We start from the raw sequence: 23,703 nt of genomic DNA on the forward strand, positions 1-23,703 counted from the left end.
AACCAGAGGAATTTTGCTCTGTGTACATTATTTTCAAATAGTAAAACATCCCCAGTTGTCTTGCTCAATGGTCCTGAATAAAGAAGCTTCCTAGTGCAGCAGACATGCCCTGGAAAACTGGGAATCAGGGGTGGGAGCAGCAGTGCCTGTGGAAATTCTACACATACAGTGCTTGGGAGTCTTAGGAGTCAAAACTTGTGGCTGGATTGGTCTCACCGACCCTTTTAAATGAGGAAAACCACAGCAATAAGCTGGGACTCCATTTCTAGTTCTGTTCACAGAGCAACAGGACTTACAGCCAGCAGACAAGCGTGGCCCTCAGAGCTCAGCAGCCTTTCCAAGCCCTCGATGCACTCATTGTATGGGTCACATTAAACAGCAGTCAGGGCCAAATTCCTTCTGTCTTTGGCTTTAAATCCCTGGCACCAAGTACCTGATGTCCAGCACTTCAGCTGGTACTGGCCTTACCTTACTGTAACTTTGGGGAAATGTATCTATAAGTACAATATAGTCCATTATTCTTTTAAAACATATCCATGTTCTAACAAATGCAGGGTCAGGGAAGGTTATCTCAAGTGTCCTTTGCACCTCTGGGCAGGTGAGCAGAGTGCCAAGGCCTGGGCTGCCCCCACCACTCCCAGCATTTAGTGAATCCTTTTTTGTCACAAATAAAGAACCTGCCCTGCTCCAAGTGGTAATTCCAATTAATTAAAGTTGTGTAAGGCTTCCAGAGAGGGAACATTTAGCCTGAGTGTAGGAAATAACCACTCACAAGTATAATAAATTAGCCAAAAATGGTTTTAATGCAGTACTTGCCTGCAGTACAGTATAAAGCATAATAGAAAACAACAAAGCAGAACATACAGGATATTCAGCTGTAGAAACTGTACAAACACTTGGAAAATGCCAGCGAAACTCCACAGAGCATCAGCGTAGTCAGAACGTTTGTCCAACAGTAAAAATGAGTTCCCAAGCTTTTGTAAAAACCCGTTTGATATCAAAAGTCTCACTGTCAGCAGCAGCACTATACTCCTGACCCCAACTCAGCACCCCAAAGGTGGGCACCAGTCCCTTTGTGACATTCACTGGAAAATAGTTATTTCCTACTAAATGAAGAAGTGAGGGATTTGTCTGAGAGCACCCGGCTGAGCTGCGCATCCTCGGCAGCACAGACCAGAGCTGGGGTAAGAAACACCCCCACCAGCCCATGCTGCTTCCTGAAAAACAGCTGGGTGTAAACACACCAATCCACTGGAATTCTGTTGTTTCCCCGATTTTGCTGGCACAGAGCCTGCTCAGCTTCCACAGGGGGTTCCAGTGGTGGGAGCCCTGACCCTGGTGCAGAGGGAGTGTGTTGGGAGCTCCCAACACACAGCAGCTCCTGCAGTGGCTGTTCAGCCCCATTTTCCTGCCTGGAAAAACTCCAGCAAGTGAAACCCACTGGCTTTCCTGTGAGGCAAAGTAAAAACTCCTGCTAACATTGAACAGCACATGCAGACAGGGCTGCTATGGTCTGATCCTGAGGTTTAAATTAAGTTTCATCTTTCAGGGACCCATTGGCACAATAAACATCATTTTCAGATGAAGATCAGCCATCTGATCAGATTATAATTTATAAAATAACAAGACCTTTTCTATTTCCTATGTTCCTAAGCAAAAGGGAAGCTGTTACAAGTTCCCTGCTCCAACAGTGGATTTGGATTCACTCTGGAGTAGCTCCTGCTTAGATGGGCAGTGAATAGAGCAGGAAGCTACTTCATTAATTCTGAGGAAGAATGACCACACATGGAGTTAGTTCAGAACAGTAGAACAACAGGTTCCACCTCCTCACACAAGTTCTTAGTCACAAAACTCACCCTTTGGGATCCCAGGTGCTGAGGGATTTCTCTCTCGGACACATCCAGGAGGCTCCTGGATTCTCCAGAAAAAGGTAGGGGGGAAAAAAATAATACACTGACCTTGTCAAGAATCCACTGGATTTTTATTTCTCTTACAAAGGAAAGTGCTGATCTGAGAAGGGGCAGCACACACCTCCAGGTGAGGAAGGAGATGGGGAGAACAATTTTGTTGGTTCCACGGGATTTAGTCCAATGTTGAACTCAAGAAATTAAGTACTTGAGGAAGTACTGAAACAGCAGGGATGCCTTCAGGTGAAATCCCTGCCTGTTCCATGAGCTGGTTGATGCAAGCAGGCATTTCTTTTCAAACACAGCCAAAAGAAGAAACAAAGATGATCCCTTGGTCCTTTTTGTTGGTTTTTTTTGGCTGCTCTTTTTCCCCCCCTCAACATACACTTTTTTTAACATTGTCTGTTACCCACTAAAGCTTTACAAATGCTGCTGTAAATCCTAAAACCTTATACAGAAAAAAATAATTTTTTTAAGGAGCATGCAGGCATGACCAACTTACAGACTTGTATTTGAAATGTAAACTCAGATTTTATTTCACAAGGTTTACATCCCAAACTAAAGTGAAAAAAATGAAGAAATGAGGTTTTTAGGAAAGAGAAAATGCAGGAAGTGGGATCCTGCTGCTCTAAGCAAAGCCAGCTGGGCCTGATGATTAGAATCACAAACTGATACCTGACAAACAGATTAACTACAAATAAAATACAGGCACAACTGCATAAAATGACACCTACTCACCTTCACAGTATCCAAAAACCAGCACAAGCAGCTCACAGCTGAAAATAACTACATGTTTAGGAGGAAGAGAGAACTCTCAAGGGGAGATGGAACAAGGACAAGACTCGGAGGCTGCAGCAGTGGGTGCGAGCTCAGCGCTAATGAGCAGGGCAGGAAATGCAGCATTAAGCGGGAAGAGCCCGTGGGGGGCTGCCCTGCCAAGCTTTGACAGCCCATTGCTGGCACTGAAAGCAACCACTCTACCATGCAAATGCTGTCATTGATCCCATCAGAGCGAGCTGATTTTTGCAAGTGTTCTGTAACCAAGCAGAAGCTGATAGGATTGGACAAATATTAATAAAATTGAGGTATTTTCAAGTACTATGGATCAACTTCAAAAATCTGTACCACAGGAGTCACTGAATGAAAACATGACCCTTCTGAGTTAATTAATTCTGGCTCAATAGACAAGGTCAGCGGTGCCTCCACCTCCTAATTAAACCCCTGGGTGAGTGAGCTGGCTCTGCACAGAGGAACTGCTCTGCAGAGTAACTGCTCTGCAGGGGAGGCAGTGGGGCCCTGAGAACAGCTCAGCGTGTCCTTCAGAGCTAAATTCAGGGAAAAAATGGTAAATTATTTATTATTTATGTTCATATTACAGACTTTATGCATAAAGTTGTGCTTTCAGTCCATACCAGCATACAGAGCTCCAGAGCTCCAGCTGGTGTGGATTCTGCTGAATCCCACTCCCATTTCTCCCAGGAAGCAAACATTCATTGCACAGTGCCATTAGGAAGCTTCCTGGTTCTTGCCAATGACTGTGCACCACACACAGAGCCTGCTAAAAACATACAGTACTGCTCCCTGCTTGAAGGAAAACAAAGTTATCCTGCTCCAAAGATCCAGCTCAGCCAGAGAAAAGGGAACCGACAGAGCAGTGGGGTGGGGATGAGTCCTGGCCCAGGACACGACTGACCACAGTTCTACCCAGAGAAACATCAATATGATGTTTTCCCTATTTTTTTAAGAGTACAGTGTACCTGAATGTAAATGGGAGAGGTGAGGAGGGATAGAGGTGAGTAACTGTTAGTGATCAGTTACTTTGGAACATGAAACCAGGAGCAGAGGGATGAGACAGTGGCAGGTACCACAGTAAAGTCCAGCAAGACCATCTGCTGCTTCTTTCCCATGGTGACATCACTTGGAAAAGTTGCTCATGGCTGAGACAGCTCAGCCTCAAGGAGGATGTGAGATGCATTTGTAAAATGCTGCAATACCAACAGAAGGAGCCCAGGCCAGGTGGCAGGTGCTGAGCCCACACTCCTGTGCCCTGAGGGAAGCTCACAAATCCACAGCCGTGGGTCTGACACTGCCACGCTGGCTGGCACTCAACCCATATTTATTACTGCCTGGTGACTGCTGGCAGAGCTACACAACCACTGGTGCTCCTGTTCCAGCTGCCAGGGCCTCATGGGAATAGCCCTGATGGGAGTTGGCCCCAGGGCTACTCGTGCCCAGCACTGCCCCTTCCAGTCAGCCCCCCACCTTGGCTGCACTCAGCCAAGCAACAAAATCTTCTTGACCTACAGCTGCTTCTACACCATGCAGCTCCAGCAGCAGGAGGAGATCCCCTAAGGACAGAAGCTGTTTCTGACCTGAGCTGAGAACCACTCATTTTCTGCTTCATTCTCTAGTCCATGTCTGCCACTAAGGCAGAGAAAACAGCCTTCCTGCCTCCACACTGCTCCAGGCTGCGGTTCAGCACTGAGCACGACAGTCTCACAACTTCCAGCAGCACCAGAACTGAGATTCAAACCTTTCCACTTCACCAAATTGTTTGGTGCAACTGGATTTACAGCACCTGACCAGAGACCAACAGTAACATCCCAAGGTGCTGGTCCCAGGGGAACACAGGCTGCTCCCGGGCACACAGAGCAGACCTGGAACAGTTGTGCTCCAGCACAGCAGCAGGAGGAACACCCAGGATGCACTGGAAGTGTTGGGCAGCTCCCAGAGCCGCAGTGCCATTGCTGCTGTGGGACTGGGTGGGCTAAGTCCCATCCCTGCAGAGCTGAGATGGAGGGAGCAGCTGCTCAGGAGGGGCTGGCAGGGCAGGTAAGGGACAGGTTTGATGACACAGCCCTCACAGTCAGGGATGATGGTGGAGAGCCTCTGGATGAGGATAAAGGAGGTGTTGCAGTAGGTGTATCCCTTAAAGAGCCATTTGCAGGTTAAAAAACCTGCCCTGCACTGGGCCAAGTACCTTCCCTCTGAGCACCTGCAGCAGTGACCACAGCAGCTGAGCAACTGCTGTTTGCCAGTGCATTTACCCAGCACGAACAGGACAAATGCCAGGGTAACACAAGGATATCACCTTCAGCGAGGAGAAGGGAACAAAATGGAGCTTGCTCAGTCACTCAGACATGTGGGTCTCCCTTGGTTTGTTCTGCCTCATTTTTACACAGCTTTTGTGTTTATCTCCTGAAGCTTTCCAACACCTGATGTGGATATTGATGGGAGTGGTTCTGAAGTGATTAAACTGCATTTTTCTACCTGAGCAAGAGATTTTTACAACCACAGGGGGCTGAGCTGCTTTTAAGGAAAGGGAAGAATTGGCCATAACTATTTACAAGAAAAAAAATTGAATAAAAGTTACTTGGAAATGTTTAAAATTGCTTCTAAATCTGAGCTTGGTAGCAGCCTTTTAAAGACATCTGGTTTAATAATTATTAGAAGATGAAACCTGATTTTTTGTACTGCCAAGTGAGCATTGCTGCAGCAGGAGCAGGCAGGGATGGTGCCTGCAGAGCTCGTGGGCAGCTCTGCTGCTGCTGCTGCCTGGCAGAGAAACAGCTCAAAGACACAGCTGTAACCAGAACCAAACCCAGGAAGGACACAGGAACCTGCTCAGAAAACTCCTGTAAATCCACACAGCTCTGAAAAATACACTTCAGCTGACAGAATGGAACAGAAAGTCCCCAGATCTTCTTCCTGGTTTTCTACACAAGGAATTTTGAGTTTTTGAAGGCACAAATAGCACCTCTGTTGGTGCTAAATTCCTGCACATTTCCTGTTGTGTTTAGCTGCCACCGTCCTCTCAAACTCCCCCTCCAGAGCACGTTTTACCAAAAATGAGGTGATTAATTCTGCTGCCATCTTTCATCACACGCGGGGGAAGGTCCAACTCGAGATTTACATTAGAAATGCAGGTTTAGATGGGCAGGAGAAACACTCGAGAGCTGTTTTGTGACAGCCACCCCACGGCCAGGGCTCTGGTGGCTGAAGCAGGAACATTCTGAGTGTTCAAGAGCACTCTGAGGACACAGACAAACCACCCCGAGCCTGGGTGAGCCCACCCTGACCCCTCACAACCCAATTCAGCAGTAAGACACTCCAGAGATCCCTGCCTGCTCTGCACAGAACTGCAGAGCTGAGGATCCCTGTCCCCAGGGCAGGATCACAGCAGGGAAACGACTGCTCCTGAGGGCACAAAGTCTCTGCAAGGCTCTCCCATCTCACAGACACCTTCCCACTGGCAGCAGCAGCAGAGAAAACAGAGGGAAAAAAAGGATTTAGTAGGTAGGCAAAGCCTTTGTCACCAAACTCACTTCTCAGGTCATTTCTCCTGACAGGCACAACTGCCTCTGCAGTCACCTCAATGCCAATGGGCTGATAAACAAAACAAAACCGGGAGAGAAAATGGTACCAAATGATCTTAAAGGCAGTACACTAATACTGTAAGCATGCACCTAATTCAGACATGAGTGATGGAGCTGCCAGGGCTGAATCATGCAGATAAAAAAAGAGTCAAGTCTAGAAAAATGTGTATAATCCGGCCAAAGGGTCAGTTCCCTTCCCCAGAACAGAACCAGGATACATCCCTTTGCCTGCAAATGGAGCAAAAAGTAAAAAAAATCTGATCACCTAGTGCTGAAACCCCTGGAACCACCAGTCAGTGCACTGGTTTGGGAAGAAGTCTGAAAAACTCTATATATCAATTATCTCTTCAGCATTTCGTGTGGAGTGTAAACTCCAAACACCACTGTTGGAGCTAAACTTTCACTGTCATTTCCAACTCCTGTGTTTCGAATTCACACCTTCCTTTCTGATTCCACAAACACACAAATTTCCATCAAACACCGATCCAGGAATGAGTGGACATTTTGGCCCTAGGAATTAATGCAAACTGGACTGTCTGAAGTTCCTGTTTGCATTTTAGGTGCCTGCAAGTAGGACTGGGCAAAGAGCACTGTAAACAAACTCTAAGACAATAACACCCTCCTAAAAAAAGTTAAAAAAATCTATGGCCACAATATTCTTGAATCTTGATACTGGCAATGGGAATATTTTATTTGCATTCACAGCTGCACATGTCAGTGTGCATGTTCAGCACTTTTTCTTTCACTACACTTACACCCAACTACCAATTTAGTGCCAGATTTAACTGGGTCTGTCTCGCACTGGGCTGAACTGACTCAGAACTTCAAACACAGTAGAAAATGTCAAGAGAAGGTTGGGGAATCAGCCTCAAAATAAATAACCATCCCCAAGAATATTATGGCTTGGTAGAATTTCAAGAACTCGAGTCCCTGACGTTTGCAAAATGAAAAGGCCTTTGGAAGTGCACTGTCATCAACATTTTTGCCTTTTTTGCATAAAAATATATAGTATTTATAAAATAAAGAGAGCAGGCCAAAGAAGATTGGCCACAATCACTCTATAAAACTGTTCTGTTAACTCTGTAACTGAAACTTATAAAGTCTTGGGCCATCTGGACAGCAGGATTTCTGGAGAAGCACTCTCAGATGCAGACTCCAGTTGGGTGATACTTCAGGACGTTTTCTCATCTTGAAGATCTACTTGTTTTCTGCCCCTCAAAACTGAAGTCCATGCCAAGAGAAAGTGTAGGCTCCTGAGAGGGAAGCTGAAATCTAAGGAAACAAAAACATGCACCTATAACACTGCTGTGATGAGCATCAATGGCTGATCTGAACTTTAAAACTGAGTGTTTTAAAGCCGTGAAGAACAACAAGGAAAATGCTGGTTTTCCCTCCCCAGTAGAAGGGCAGAATTCAGTCCTCACTATTGACAGAAAAAACACTTTTGGGTTTTTGTTAGTGGAAGAAAATGGACTGGTATCCACAAAATGCCAGAAGCCCATGGGCAAAAGTCTGGAGGTGCCCTGTATGTGAGCACAGCCAGGCAGTGCTTTGCCAAACAATAGTTATTAACACCCCTGGAAAACAGAGGGGTAAATTCCGTCTGCCTGTCCCACCTTCTGCAAGTGGGACAGCAGATTCCTACTCCTTGGATCTTGGCCTGTTACGCTCCTCTGGGAGAATATCTCCTGGAGCCTGCAGAGGACAGAGCCTGCAGCTCCCTGCGTGTGTGCCCCATTCTCAAAGGCAGAACAGCTTTACAGACCAGGGAGTGTTTTGGGAGCGGCATCTTCCCCACAGTGCCATCTGTTGTTGTACCCACCTTTCTCCAGAGTGGAAAAAAATAGCTCAGGGAGTAGCAGCTGATGTGACATTCCAGGTCACTTCTTAGGTCACTTCCGTTTTCTCCCAACTGCAACTTGGCTGCTCTCAACTTTCATTAGACTGCACCTGCACCTTCCTACTCCTTCCATGAATCCCTGCACAGACTTCCCACCTTGGAATTGTACAAGTCAGTGCAAGAGTCGTTCCTGCCACATTTTCCAGAGCAGCTACAGGCTTTGTGTCCTCCTCTACACACTGTGCTGGTGGCTCTGGTGTTACCTGGGCCGACCCCCAGCCAGGGCTGCTGAGAGCCACCCCTGCCCTTCAGGTTCCCTTGAGCCAGGGATTTCTGGGCAAGCTGGGGAATACTGGTGAAATCACAGCTCCATCCCCAGTGTTCAGGGACTGTCCAAGCACCATGGGGATGGCACTGCTAAAGCCAAACCCTGTCCAACAGCCCCTCCCCATTTCCCTGCAGAGTGTGGATTTGAGGGAAAGGAAGGAACACTGACCTTTGTGCTCAAGCTTTACCAGGCTGCACTGTCACACTGCTATGTCTCCCTTTCTATGACAAGGGCTGAGGCTTCACCAGAACCTGTACAGTGAAAAACAAAGCAGTCAGAGGTAAGTAAACCTGGTTTTCTCACTGAGAATATATTTTTCACTAAGTATGGAAGTGTGTTTTTAAGAGTCATTCCAAATGAAAATAGACAACACTTGTCAGAGATAACTGAACAGCTGCTTTCAAACTGAGATTGCTCTATTATTGGCTTTATTTATTTCATAACCATGTCACAAGCTTTAAAGCCACAAAGACAAATGAAGATCTTTCAGTTTTAATGTAACATTTCAGGTCTTTCTGACTACTCAATTATAATGGTTTACTTCTATTGTTTAAGAGAGAACATGAATATTTCAGCTGGAAGGGACCCATAACGATCATCTAATTCAACTGCCTGTAAATGTCAGTTATTTTATAAGTACTATAAATTGAGGAACTTCATATAAGCTCCAGATCATATTCTGGGGTATGATCTAGCCAAAAATCATCTCACTGTCAAATGTTTTCATATGTAAGAATTAATTATTTATTCAGATAAGTTATACTTTGTAAAAGTTGGAAGAAGTTCTGACTCATTCCTAAAGGACTTGTTTTAAGCCTCACAAAAAATTCAGAGAGATGCCATAGTTTGTTACTATTAAAGCCAATTCTAGTATTTTTAAAACCAATTTGTGTTACCTTGTAACTGCCAAAACATATAGAGCAAACCAGGAAGAGCAGGTAGTTTTCTAACACACAGACAGGAACCAATTAAAGCAGTTCATCTGAAGAAAAGCTGAAATGAGCCTCTTCAGTCCTATTGACAAACTCCTGGAGAGTGGATTTTCCCAGCAGGACATGAACTCAGTTTATTTTACAATGGAAAATCTGAACAAAGAGCTGCAGGTGAGATCTGAGCAGAGCCTGAGCAGCAGGGCCTGTGCCGGAGGATTAAAGAGCTCATGGCACAGCACGGGTAGGAAAATGTTCACATGAAAAGCTTTTTTACCCTTTGCCCAAGGCTAAATCTTCCTCACAGGATCTCAAACAGAAATCCTGCACATGTGGGACTAAAATGTACACCCTGAAAGAGAACTTTATCAGCGAAGTTCCTGAAAACTCTTCTGAGGCAACAAAGAGCACAACTATGGAAATCATGTCTCTGATGTTTGATCCATGGATTATAAATAACCTCAGAATTAATTCACACTATCACCACTCCTTAAAGGGAAAAAAAGGGTGGGATTACCACCTTTATTTTAAAAGGAACCTGTGAATGGCATCCTTGTTCCACAGGAAAAACCAGGAGCTCTTGCAGACAGGATTTCTGAACCCTCAAACAAGGGGACTGGGGCTCGTTAGCAGAAACTAATGACAAATCCTGAGCTTCCAATACATCCTGTACTCTCCAAAGACCAAAGCTTGCAGGTAAACATCCAAGGGGGAAAAAATCAACTTCAAACACAGAAATGTAAAATCATTAAACTGATTTTGGATCCATCCAACAAAAACCATCAAAGAATGTATATACATATAAATTCTGGTTTATAATAGGATTTCCATAGCATAAAAGGTATCTTTGAATGCCAGAAAACCATCAAATTGACTGCACAAACATAGCAGCTCACCTAGACCTGCTCCCAGCACATCTATTTTTCTACGGAGATCAGCACATCAAGTCCAGCATCAAATGAACTGCTTTACTCTTGTAATAAAGCTGGACAAAGTATAAAGGAGCTTCTTAAATGTATCCCTGCACTCAGGTGTTTGCATGCCTGCTTTCACACACTCTCAGAAGATACCTGCACTTCTAAAAAATCTTAGTATTCTCCTTTTTTGTGTCCTAGATAATTGCACTGCATGTAACAACATTTACAGGTAAAAACACTCAGTTTGTGGCAATCTCAGTTTCTCTCTGCAACTTGTACCACCCTCTCAGTCCATTCACTTGCAAGTAGAAAGCTACTAGAAAACAAAAAAGTTGACTCCAAAGTAGGGCTTATTTTCAGTCTGTGCTCATTAGTCAAGGCAGAGCTGCCCAGGGACTCAGCCAACACCACTTTTATTTGATCACTTTGAATTTATCTATTAGGCACTGTAGGTCAGGACACAACTGATTTCCTACAGTGTTACCTTACCCTGGGGCTCTTCATCTATTCCATCCTCTTCCCACTGCTCTTCATTTGCCAGGAGAGGGTTCCGAGCTTCACACGAGGCTCTCATGGGGAAAAAATGTCCATCCCCCTGGCTGCATGGAAAAGGCAGAGAGACACTGGGAAAACAGCTTCAAAGGATGACAATTTCAACACATTTTATCTGCAAACAAAGTTTTCTGCTGCTTCTATTTCCCATGTTTACTTAAAATTATATTTCAGCTTTGAAAAGCACCGTGTTTATTTTTCATGGCAGCTCAGATGCCAAGTTTTACTAGAGAGCAGTTTTGGTCCTCAGTTCCTTCAAGCTCACTGGGGACAAAAGTTCAAATCTAAAGCCTGGAATTAAGTAATTTTTAGCAGAACTTCAATGTGCTAACTTGATCAAATCAATTGGATACAGAAAAAAACCCAAAACAAACAGAAAAAATTAACTTGTGGACAGGTAGAAGTGAGGGGGAACTAAGGAAAACAATTATGAAAACAGAGCAATTATTCCATAGGTGTAAATTTTATCAATTGATAGCACAGATTCTTCAGGGCAGAAATCACACATTTGTGTTTCAATGACACATGGCCTCAATCTTAGTCAGATGTTACTGAAAGACACATAAAACCCCCACTTTCCTGTGACCTAAACCTATACACAAAATGGCAAAAATCGTATCAGCTTTTAGCACTCACTTGATTATTACTTACCTTGAGGCAATAGGCAGCAACCAGAGCTTTTTTTCTTCTCCAAACACTTGCTGAAGATTCTTTACAAAGCCAAGATTGAATCCATTTTTATCTGGGCCATTTTGAAACACCGGAGCTGAGAAAGCCTCTACACACAGATGCAATTTCAGTGAAAAAAATGAAAATCAATCAAAGTCTCTGAAACAGGATTGTGCATGATGTGGCCATCTAAAGTCAACATGATTTAATAGATTATATAGATTCAGCACTACAAAGTTTGAGAATGAGTGAAAGCTTATTCTCATTTTGCAAAGCCTGTAAAGACTTTCCAATCAAAGGCAGGAATTTGGTCATACAACTACAGGACAGTCAAATCAAACCAAAAATGGTTTGTTTAATCTAGAGAACAAGAGTTAAAAGTTCTTTCTGCGAGACTTGTAGAAATTCAGTGGGTGAAAATTTCGAAGTAAAAAAATCTGCAGAATTAAACAGGTTGGCCTTCAATGAGTATTCCAGAAGTGGCACTGGAGATTTAAATTGCCTCATTCATTAATGATATAATGAACAAACAAATGCAAATAGACCCTCTGTTATGGTGAGGCACAAAACTAAAAAAAGAGAGGGGAGGAGAACCTGGAGTGCCTTAGAAACAATTTGATCTACCTTCGAAGCTGCTGCACAGGTCTGATGCTTTGGGACAGATGAGCTTCTGTGCCCCAAGAAATGAGTTCTAAAGTTAATAACTAGACAAAACCAGAATATTTGCTCACTCTTGATAGTGTCTTTTTTGTTATAAAACTATCCAAAAAGCTTTAAAAATTGAGCAACATTTATCTGAGGAAAGACAAAGAAACTACTCGGCAAAATCATTCTGTTCTAGATAATTTCTTTGGTTTTACAGCCATAACTTCTTTGCTTTTATCAATGAGAATGGACACTGTTTCCCAACTTCACTAAGCTGGTTTAGGATGCACACCAGCATCTGAACATAACAAACCATTACTCCTGAAAAGCTGCACTCATTTCAAACATGGTTATACATATGCATAATATTTTTATAATTTTTACACTGTAAGACTCTTGTTTCCCTTTGTGCTTTTTCTTTCCCTGTGTGCTTTTGTCACACCAGCTAACAAACACAACTAATTTCAAATGACAAATTTTTGCAGCATTGTGCCAAAATCTTAAATCTTCCTTCCCTCATAAGCCAGCAGGAATGCACAGAAATAGAACAAATGCCTTTTTTATTTTCTTTTTTGGTTCTCACAGCACCTTGGTGTGTCTTACAAAAAGAAGAGGGACACAAGAGCTTTACCTAAGGTGGATCTGTTTCTGCTAACGAGCCAGCAGTGGTATCCAAACAGAAACATGAGGCTCACAAAGAACATGATTGCCACGAAGAGAAGGAAAAGGATGTGAAATTTGGAACGTCCATTGGTCAGTTCACCCTGGAAAGAAAAGCAACACAGAACAAGTGATAGGAACAAATTAAAGCTGGAAATTCTTCATTCTTAGAGAGAAGAGAGCTTCTAAAACTCCTATTGGGAGTTCTCAAACTCGTATAGACAAAAATCAACCTTAGTATAAAACCCAAGGAGAGACAAAGAAATGAGGTGGTTCATTTCCCCTCCTGTTCCCAAAGCACAACTCTTGGTGTGCAGCAGAGGCAGGGCAATCACCCTTCCCACCTGGGCACCAGGAGCACACCCTGTGCCCACCGGGAAACAAGCAGGCAGGAGCTCTTGAAGCCCTCTTTATGTTCTGCTGAGTTTCCTGTGCATACACTAAAATTCTGCACCTCTTGAAAGGTGAGGCAAGCCAAGAGAACCTGGCCTGCACAGCTGCAGCTATAGGGGGGTTAGAACTGAGCAGAGAGGACTTGGGAAAGCTTAAAAACCAAGTGGGACCTTACAAGAGGTGGAGACACCCATTTCCTTCTAGAGCAGAGGAGCCAAGTGCCAGAGGTGCCCAGCAGCACACACAGGCAGGCTCTGGGCACCTGCAGGGAACAAAGGCACTTCCCAGCCTCTGCTCATCCCATGGGAGCAGCACAGAGCTCACAGCTGGGCCCTGCTGAGCGTGAGGAACAATTAATGCCCAGCAAAGTTAAGGGACTTGAACACAAAGTCAGCAGCTGAGGGGACACAAGCTAGAGGCCAAGGGCCAGCCTCTTACTGAGCTGTCAGCTGGCACTGCTGCATAGGAGTGACCAGCAACAACTGAATAAAAAGGTTACTTCAGTTCAGTCCAGTTTTAAACTGAGAAAGGAATTCTATGGGGATTAGAAAATGAACAAGGGAGCTTGACTTTTTTTTTCTCTTTTCAGTAAATATGTACAGATCAAAGTCAACATCAATTCCAAACGTTCTGAGAGACACACATGCAAACAAAAAGGAAAAGGATATAACCTCTTTCCCAGAAGCTAGTGTACAGTTTGGAATTCCTGAGGTCTATTTGCTTCTTGCTTTTGTGCATTTTGGACATATAATGGGAGTTTTGGACTGAAAAGGGGCCCAGGAAAGTACCTCACAGGAAAAATGCAGCCCCTCCACTTGACTGAGAGCAAAACAGCAACGAGAGTGACTAAACCCCACGAGACTCACAGGAGATGAAAAAGGAACCAGATTTCACAACTTACTGTCCAATACTTAATGAAATACTTGAAGACTGTTGCAGCAATATACAAGCAATACAACAAAGAATAGGCTAAGAACAGTAGAAAGAATTTGTAGTTAGAAAATCCAATGCAGTTATTCACCCTAGAGGACAAAAGCAAAGTTGAAATCAGGATTTGTGCAGCACATGGTTGTCACACAAAGAGCACGACCAGTTTGGGGGGTTATTAAACCTCTGGCTCACACAACAGAATTTGGCAAGAAGCAGCTCCCCTTAGTGGCCAAAATGGAACAGAACTCAAGTCTCTGCTTTTCACTCCAAGGCTTCTTGCTGGGCCAAGGACAAGCACAGCTCATGTTTTGGGGTTGGTACTGCAGGCCAATGTGTCCCAGAGGCAGCAGCTAATTCCTCCTGGCTGGGTCTTGTCTGCAAAGGCAATGGGCTCTGGGAGTTCTGGGCTCCTTTACCCAAGGGCAAACCTCAGCAGCCACATTCACCGCTGCTGCTGGTGACATCCAACCCAGCTAAGCCCAAATTTGGTTCTAATTCTCCATGCACAGGACAACTCTACAAAGGAACCAGAGGATGCAGGAAAACATAGTGGGGGTTTGTCTCAGCGCTCAGGTTTGGAAAATCCTCTACAATTTTGATTGCCAGGGAGGTTCAGGTGGGGAAATGTTTGTGTTGTTTCTGATTTCTGAAATCTTCCTTTTTTTAAAAAAAGGAGGAGTTTAATAAATTGAGTGGCAGCAATTCTCCAAAAGGGTAAAGCTCAAGTAACCCATGCAGCTTTCTGCACTGATGGTCTCTGAACAGGCATCAGTTCAGAAATGATCCACATGCAGATGTTACTATTTGAAAGCACCCCCAAGTGCAGCTGAAATGATGACAGACCCCAGACTAAAGGCTAAGGTTAAGTCCCTTTCAAATTTGAATAATAGTCAGAGTAAATTAGCAGTTGGGTTTTAAATGATATCAATATCACAGCTTTTTCACATATAGTTTATGGAACAAGCACAAATAATCTGTCTTTCAAAATATCAAACATTTCAGGCAATTTTGAAGCGTAATTATCTTATATATTTCCCAACATAAAGAGATGGATGGCCTGAAATGAGAGAGGCATACAGAAATATGTGCCAGAAATATATTATATATAAGCAACCTTTCTTAGAAAGCCACAAACCAGTATCTAGGACATACCATGGACAGTGATGATCCATTTTTAGCACACACCTGTAAAAGGACAAAAAAGAAAAATGGAAGATTTTTAATTGGTACTTAATTGCCAACTGCAGATCAACAGCAAAACCTCTGGTTTTTGTGAGATTTCTACATGACAGAAAGTCAAAATGATACTGTCTAAGTTTTTTAAGGTAGTATTGTTTTAAGATGAAACTCTTATTACTTCTTCAAGGCCAACTAATGTCCTTTGTTCTCGTCTAGAGAAGAGCTATGCCGAGGGTTTCTCACTGGAGCACTGGAGGCTGCAGTTGGAACAGAGGCCCCTGGGTCCCTTTCTGTGTTAAGAGCCATGGGAAGGCCCAGCCCACCCACAGGACCCCATGGGGACTGTGTTCACCTCAGAGACACAGTCCCTGACTTACATGGCACAGACAGAGCAGTGGTGACAACGATCAGGTTTGATCAGCTGGCATCTGTCACAGAACCGAATACCTGAGATTAAAGACAAATTAACACCAAATGATGGAAGAGTCTTCTTTTTTTTTTTTTCCCACATGATAGCTGATATTGGTGTTCATTTCCTAACTGTTCATACTCCTTCCTCTATCACTTCAGCAGATGAGTACATTTGCTGTTGGTTTTTGCTGCCAGGATTAGCAATGCTCCTGATTCTGCTGGAGACCTGCAGATGGGGGGAGCAATCCTCACTGAAATCACAGAATGGTTTGACTTGGAAGGGACCTTAGAGATCATCTGATTCCACTCCCCTGCCATGGGCAGGGACACCTCCCACTAGCTCAGGTTGCTCCAAGCCCCATCCAACCTGGCCTTGGACACTTCCAGGGATGGGGCAGCCACAGCTTCTCTGGGTAACCTGTGCCAGGGCCTCCCCACCCTCACAGGGAACAATTTCTCCCCAACTTCTAATCTAAACCTACTCTAAACCATACAGCCAGCTTAAAAGTGATAAACCAAAACTGCACATTTCCTTCTGGCTTCCACATTTACTCAGACTGTACATACATTCCATTTTGGTAATTCCCTATTTATTCCAGTTCTTTACTTCAGAATTCTTTGGTTTGCCTGGCAGAAACGAGCAGGTCAGAGCCTCCAATATGAACACAGATTTCTTTAAGGTGCAAAAGGAGTCCAGAGGCATTTAATCACTGAGCATGGCCAAAACATCTGGTCACAGATTTATGTCCTGCATCTCTAAGCCAGACTCCATTTTAAGTAAATATGATGACAGATCTTGTGATTCTACTGCTCATACTAAACACAGGCAACGTGGGTTTTTGAACATAAATCCAAAGGGTAGCATATTGCTTCTGAAAGGCAGCACCTGGTCCTCCATGGAATGAAGGAATGTTCAAGGCTTTTTTGCTTCTCCAAAGAGAAAACTTGAGAAAAAAGGCATGAAAATCATTCCCACAGGAATTAATGGGTGCTGCAGTGGCACTAGAAATGCTGTTGGTTGGCAGGACCCTCTGGAGTGCCAGTGTGTGCTACCTGACTGCGCTTGTTGAGCTCAGAGCTGCCGAGCTCCCTGGGGCTCACCTCCATTCCCTGTCCTCGTGTACACCGGCAGCTTCCTGGCGATCTCGGCGAGGATCTGCCTCTGCACCTCCGGCCTCTCCTCGTTCTCATAGCGCTCCTGGTCAGCGTAGGACATGTGGAACTGGGGGCAGAAGCCATGAGAGGAGCAGTTACCCAGGGGGAGCAGAGAGAATGCTTCAAATACAGGCAAGTCTAGAAACATTTTTACCTCCCACTCCCGCTCACGAGGTTAATTGAGTGTGAAAATGTGTTTGTGAAGAAGACGAAGATAGTGAGTGCTGGGCAGCCAGAACCCCACGTGATACACCAGTAAAAAACGCAAATGTGAAATTTAAAGATTACAAACCAATTTACTCGAATTGCTCCTACGGCTGCCTTAGATGACTATTTTTCAGGAATAACATTACTCACCTTGATAACACTTTAAGCACTTCCCTTGTGAGCAAAAACCTGCCCCCAATCACAGTTTTATATTTCTAAAACTGGGATTAGTTGTTATTTATACATTTACATTCTTGTAATCAGGATCAGATTAAGGCCTGTATATTTGGAGTGCCACACAAACATTGTCCTCACTCTGTTGGTCCAAACATAGTGTTGTCTTAGTATTTCACAGAGAGGTAAAACAAAACAAAACAAAAATAATCTACCAATCCAAGCAACATGACAAAGTAAATACTTGGTGGAAAAAGCATTAAAATACATGTCTGCATCCGACTGTCCTGTCCAGATCAACTTGACCAAAGGATTTTTGAGTTCTCTTTAGTGTCCCTGCTTTTGCTCTGCAAGGAATGGAAGGTGCTGGGGCTCTTACCTTTTTGTCTGGCTGCACTGGGAGAGTGAAAACAGACTTCCAATATGTCCACACAAAGAGCACAAAGAGAATATGGAATATTACAAGATAGGCCACTAAAAACAAAACAAAAAGAAAAAACAGAAAGAGAGCAATGACTTCTTAAGCAAAAGTTTTATTTAGGAGGGGCATAATTCCCCATTCTTACAGTCCAGTCAAACCTCCCAGCAGCATTCCAGAGCTCAGGGGCTGCGCCCGGGGTGGGGGGGTAAATGAGCTCACAAGCCTCCCCCCTCCGTGGGGGAGGAAGATACAGTTCTGAGAGACTTCCCTCCCAGGGCAGGTGCCCACCCCATATCCCTGGGAATGCCAGGATTCCTCTCTTCCCCACATCCCAGGCACAGACAGGCAGAACTGGCTGGTGCTGAGCAGCACGCAGGTTAATACTGCAATCCTGCAGCACCTCCCAGTTTTGGGGCTCAGTTGCTGCTAAATGCAGTCAGAGCACAGACCCATATTGCCAGTGCACTGCCCACCCCTGCTGCCTTCCTGGCAGAGCTGAAAGAGGAACAGGAGCTTTACATTACTAGAAAACATCCAATCTCTTTCAGATTTGCCACAGCTGATACAATAAATCAGGAAAACCTCTCTCAAAGTGAGCAAAACAGGTCTTGTGAGTACTGAAGAATTGTAATCCACTGGATACAGGTGAAACCAGCCCGTGTCAGAGCAGTCTTATCTCAACATGCCAACTTTAATCCAGAGCCCTTGGGCATAAGCAGGCATTCCATGATCAGGGAGCCAAAGAGCAGCAGCTCTTAAGCTACACAAACTAGCTGTTATTTAACACTCAACTCACTAAGACATTAGCAAAGTTACAATACAGTTTTATTTGAACATAGCATTTAATTGCAATAAAAATCTCATTTCCCTCATTTCTTTTAAGCTTCAAATTCTAGAAACTAAGATTAAAATAAATACTACTAGTGGAAAGAGAAGTCTAAAATCCAAACACTTTTTAACTGTGTGAAAACACTGTCTTTCCTGTGTGAAAACTGGTAAAAAAAGCCAAATGCATCACTGAGACTCTAATGAGATGGCAAATGATGGGATACACCTCACAAGGATGTGATGGACTGTGTGAAGGAGCTGTGAATCAAAGATAAGTCATTCTTATGCTCCCAGCTTGTTTGAGATTATCCTCATACTACGGTGCAGGTGGAGCTCAGCCACTTTTTAATTAGTATGAAAAGAGATATATCTTGCAACAGGTTTAGTTTTAGTTGATCAAACAGCACATTAGAGGAAGCTGACCCAGAGATGCACTAATGGATTGGGCAACTACTAACTTTCTACTGTTGAATAATCATTAATATCCTGCTTTCCAGAGTTTCTCTGTAGCAATTTCAAATATTAGGACTGCTTTGTAGTGGAAAGAGAATGGACTCGATGCAGCAATCTGGAGGATCTTTAACTATCACCTGGCATTGCTCTTCATGGAACAACTTCCCCGATGACTCCACCTACTTCTATCCTTCATAACCCTGGAAAATGAAACAAAGAGGCCACCTGGATTAGCCAAAAGCCTCCAAAGCACCTCCAGGAAGAAGAGGAGGAATACTAAAATGGCCACTGACTCCTTATCCTTAGAATATGATCGTGGCTTCCAACAACACACCAGTGGAAAGAGTCTCATGGAGTGATCCTACTGCATTACAGCTCCAGAGCCGGTTAGTGGGGAACAGAAACAAGAAAAAATCTGTGCCTGCCTACAAACCCCATTAAAAATAGCTTTCTCTGAAAGATCAAAGGAAACGGGAAAAATAGGTGGGCCACAGAACAGAACTAGTCTTTTCTATTTGGCTTGTAAAATGAGCTCTGAAAATGTGAAAGAGAAAGGGAGAAGTGTGGGTGTGCACAGACAGGCACACCTTTTCCTGAAAGAGTCAGAGGGATTAAAACCTTCCCATGTTTTCTTATGCTGTGAGTAAACAGGGCACTTCCCAATGCATCCAAAAGTTACAGCATGTCTTAACAACGCTTGCTGTGCACCCCAGGAGTGTAATTACAGGAAGGAAACATTGAAAGAGGATGTACATTTCAAAGATTGACAGCAAATATTTTTGGTATTTCAGCCGGAACATTTGTGAATCCTTTTACACCAGGACTGAGCGTCAAACAGCAAACTGAACACACGTACCTTTCTCCACAGGGTTGCTCACAGTCACTGAAAAAGAAAAAAAAGATATGTCTACAGAGCAAATAGGAATCCCAGAAAAGTTTGTTACAAATGACATTCCTATGTGAAATACAGCCATTTTAGGAAAAAATGTTCACATTCAAGAGGCAAAAAGAGAGCCCACAGTCCAGCATCAAATCCAAAGCAGCCGTAACAACTCTTCTTCACTCACACACACCCCACAACAAGATGTTCAGTAACTGTTACTTATGCTGTATTTTCCCATTTATAAAATATATTCTGCATATTTGTACATCAGAAATGACAAAACCAATCCTCTAGTGACAGTGATGTGACAAGATTACCAGGGCTCCTACAGCAACTGTCCAAGCAGCATCTCTGTGCAGGTACCACATACCTGCAGCTCCTTTCTACCAGTCTCTTGGTGGTCTTGACCCCCTCCCATAAGCACTGTCCAAAGCATTTCTGCATCAGCATGAATAAAAAATTAACCATTTCTCAGCTTTGGCCTAGTCAGCAATTGCAATGACTCCATTACTTTTACACCTCCTACAAGTAGAGATTTTACAACCTCTCCTTACTTCACCGTAATTACAGAACAATCCCTACACCAACAGAGCCACCTTGACCAACCAGCAATCAATGTCTACTTGTGCTGATTACTTTAAAATCCATCTATTATTTTAAAAGCCACCATCCAAGTTTCACAGTAGACACAAAGACATCTCTCTTTAACTGAAAGCATAGTGGTTCTGTGATATTTGCTTGGAAGACAAAGTTCTGTGACACACAGCAACGTGGGTGAAAAGAGACTGAATATTTGCTGCGTCTCTGCACACTCATTTTCAGGTGAGCAAGATTGTGAGGGAAACTTTATTTTAGCTTTGGTTTGCTGCCAATCAAGCTATGAAGACATCAGCTTTTCACAAATGCTTGGCTCCCTCCTGAAGTGTGTCACATTTGCAGCAGGGCCTTGCTAAGGGTTTTACTTGAGAAAAGAGCATAAATAAAGGTTGTGTAAAAGGTTTTATTGCAGGATCATTGTTCTCTCTGTGGCAGCAACCACCAACCAGACAAGAAATCAGGGCCTCCTCAGGACTGTGACTCACTGGTCACACCAGTCAGTAAGAGTTTAAATCCAGTATCATGAGATGGCTCCAGGACATCCCCCCTCACCACTCCCAGTCCTGAACACAACTGAGGGTGAAAACCAAGAAGCCAAACAAAGCATCTACTATTTGCATGCTCACAACAGCTGAGAAGCAGCCAGCACAGAAAGCCTTGCTGTGTTAGAAATGTGGAGAACGTCCTGAGAGCTGCTTTGAAAGTACCAGCACATGCCAACAGTTAATGCTCAAATCCTGAAATAATTTAGTCATTCCAACTCCTGTGTAGATAAACCTCCTCCATATGCAAATGAAAGAGATGGGAGAGAAAGACGGGGTGAAAAAATAGGCGGGTGTGGGCAAATGAATGATTTTCAGCCATAATTCCAGGCAGTGAGCTGAGCTCCTGGCAGCTGAACCAGCACTTGCAGAGCAACATAGTCCCAACCCACACCCCAGCAAAATCACCTGAGTCTCTTCTAAAAGCTGCACTGGGACCTGGAACAAGCCAGTGTTCAACTTTACTGAACCTGTACAGCACTGCCAACAAAGCACAGTTCAAGAAAATACTCTTTTTTGGTCACATGTAATGACAGTTCCTTGCAACTTGGAGATATTGTTCTGTGTGAATTCTTGAAAGAAACAGCCCACAGTCCCAGAGAGGGGCTGAGAGCAATGAAATGTTTGAGGCTTTGCCAAGCTACCAATTAAAACAGACCAAAGAAACTGCATTTCAATTTAGTTGCCCATCGAGAGAAAAAACACTGCCAACCCTACCAAAAACCTGATTTCCATGTGCAGCACCAGAAGGCAGCTCCTGTCCCAGGAACATCCCAAACCACCTTCTGGGACCTTGGGCTGCCTTTACCCTGTCCCGAGAGAGAAAGAGCCTCATGTTCCTCCTCACAACTTCAGAAGTCCAAGCTCCCACCTCTCCTCTCCCCCAGAACTAACAATCCTTTCTCCTACTAACAGATTTTGCATGCATACAAAACATTTGCAACTTACTATCCAATTAAATTGCTACATTAAATACACAATTCTAGCTAGTACAAAACTTTCCTTTCTAAAACGTAGCATTCTATGCTACTGTAACAACTTCAGTGTGATTTCATGTAACCTTTTTCTTCCCTGTGCAGAATATATATATTAAAATGAGTTATGTATATTTATATGTTTTATATGTATATATATCTACCTCAAGGCAGAGCATAGACTGATTTTTGTTACTGTTTAGCTCATAAATCACATCTGAACGTTGTCATACGGCTACAACCCGGCCCTTCACAGTGGGGTCACTGTCCCAACCCTCCCCACCGGCACCTCCCCGGCACGGACACACAAACAGGGGCTGAGTCCCAGCCCAGCCCGGCCGGGGCAAACCCGGGAACAGCCTGAACCCCAGGAACTCATCCCGGAATGGACCCGGCCCGGAATGGAGAGTTATCCCTGTGCTCCTGCTCTGCCCGGGGGTGTTCCAGACGGGACAGGAGCCGGGACACAGGGAACACCGGGACACCTCGGGAACACCGGGACACCCACGGAACACCGGGACACCCACGGAACACCGGGACACCCACGGAATACCGGGACACCCACGGAACACCGGGACACCCACGGAACACCGGGACACCCACGGAATACCGGGACACCCACGGAACACCGGGACACCCACGGAATACCGGGACACCACGGAACACCGGGACACCCACGGAATACCGGGACACCCGGGAACACCGGGACACACGGGGGAACACCGGGACACCGGCACACACGGCGAGAGGCGACGACAGGGAGGAGAAGGACGAGAAGAGGAGAAGAAGAGGGAGAAAGAAGAGGAGGCGGAAGAGGAGAAGAGGAGGAGAAGAGGAGAGAGAGATGAGGAGCGAGGAAGGAGGGAGGAAGAAGGAGAGAGAGAGGAGGAGAAGGAGAGAGGAGAGGAGGAGGAGGAGAGAGAAGAAGAAAGAAGAGAGAGAAGAGAAGAGAAAGAGAGGAGAGAAGAAGAGGAAGGAGAGGAGGAAGAAGAAGAGGAGAAGAAAGGGGAACAGGAGCATGATGATAAGGAGGATGATGAGGAGGAGGAAGGATAATGAGGAGGAAGGGGAGGAGGAGGAGGAGGGCGGGGGGGGATCGCCCGCAGCCCGGCCCGGCGAAGCCCCGCCGGCTTGGGGTGGGCCCGGGGCGGGCGGGCCCCTCTCCCCGCGCCGGGCGCTCACCGAGGCAGAGCTCGCAGACGTATCCGTAGTAGGACCAGAGCAGCAGCAGCGCGATGAGCAGCACGGGCAGCCAGGCGAGGGCGCGGCGGCAGCAGCGCAGCCCCCGCCACAGCGCCATGGCCCCCGCGCACATCGGCGCGCGGCTGCGCGGCTGCCCGCCCCCGCCATCGGCCATCGGCTGAGCCGCCTGCGCGCCGCGCCCCTGGCGGGCGGGGCGGGAGCGGCCCCTGAGGGAGAACCGGGGAGCATCGCTGGGGGCCCGAATAAACAGCGCCGGGGTCCCCAAAACAACACTGGGATCCCAAAAACACCCCTGGGATCCCAAATAAACACCACTGGGATCCGAAAAAACACTGCTGGATCCCCAAAACACAGCTGGGATCCCCAGAACACCACTGGGATCCCAAATAAACACCGCTGGGATCCCAAATAAACACCGCTGGGATCCCAAATAAACACCGCTGGGATCCCAAATAAACACTACTGGATCTCCAAAACACAGCTGGGATCCCAAATAAACACTGCTGTGATCCCAAAACAGCACTGGGATC

At 45.0% G+C, this 23,703-nt stretch overlaps 1 protein-coding gene across 1 annotated transcript; it reads right to left on the minus strand.

Annotated features, from left to right (window-relative positions):
• Positions 1-784: 784 nt before the first annotated feature.
• On the minus strand, positions 785-23,288 carry ZDHHC15 (zinc finger DHHC-type palmitoyltransferase 15). Its single transcript, XM_032702266.1, has 12 exons — positions 23,153-23,288; positions 19,831-19,857; positions 17,652-17,746; positions 16,838-16,958; positions 15,703-15,772; positions 15,299-15,331; positions 14,118-14,238; positions 12,795-12,927; positions 11,501-11,627; positions 10,787-10,896; positions 8,620-8,702; positions 785-7,555 (listed from the first exon to the last, which is right to left on the minus strand). Exons 1-11 carry the CDS (start codon positions 23,283-23,285, stop codon positions 8,659-8,661), a joined length of 1,014 nt encoding a protein of 337 aa, XP_032558157.1. The 5' UTR covers positions 23,286-23,288; the 3' UTR covers positions 785-7,555; positions 8,620-8,658.
• Positions 23,289-23,703: the final 415 nt, after the last annotated feature.

The sequence above is a fragment of the Chiroxiphia lanceolata genome, chromosome 14 (genome assembly GCF_009829145.1).
Source record: "Chiroxiphia lanceolata isolate bChiLan1 chromosome 14, bChiLan1.pri, whole genome shotgun sequence".
NCBI lineage: Eukaryota > Metazoa > Chordata > Aves > Passeriformes > Pipridae > Chiroxiphia > Chiroxiphia lanceolata.

Bases quoted from the DNA above. Each gene is read 5' to 3' on its own strand.
- ZDHHC15 (XM_032702266.1), bottom strand. From the start codon at position 23,285: ATGTGCGCGGGGGCCATGGCGCTGTGGCGGGGGCTGCGCTGCTGCCGC. The intron at 19,858-23,152 runs GTGAGCGCCCGG...TTTCTTTTTCAG, and splicing joins CGTCTGCGAGCTCTGCCTCG to TGACTGTGAGCAACCCTGTG. The intron at 11,628-12,794 runs GTAAAGCTCTTG...ATCTGTGTGTAG, and splicing joins CAGAAACAGATCCACCTTAG to AGGCTTTCTCAGCTCCGGTG.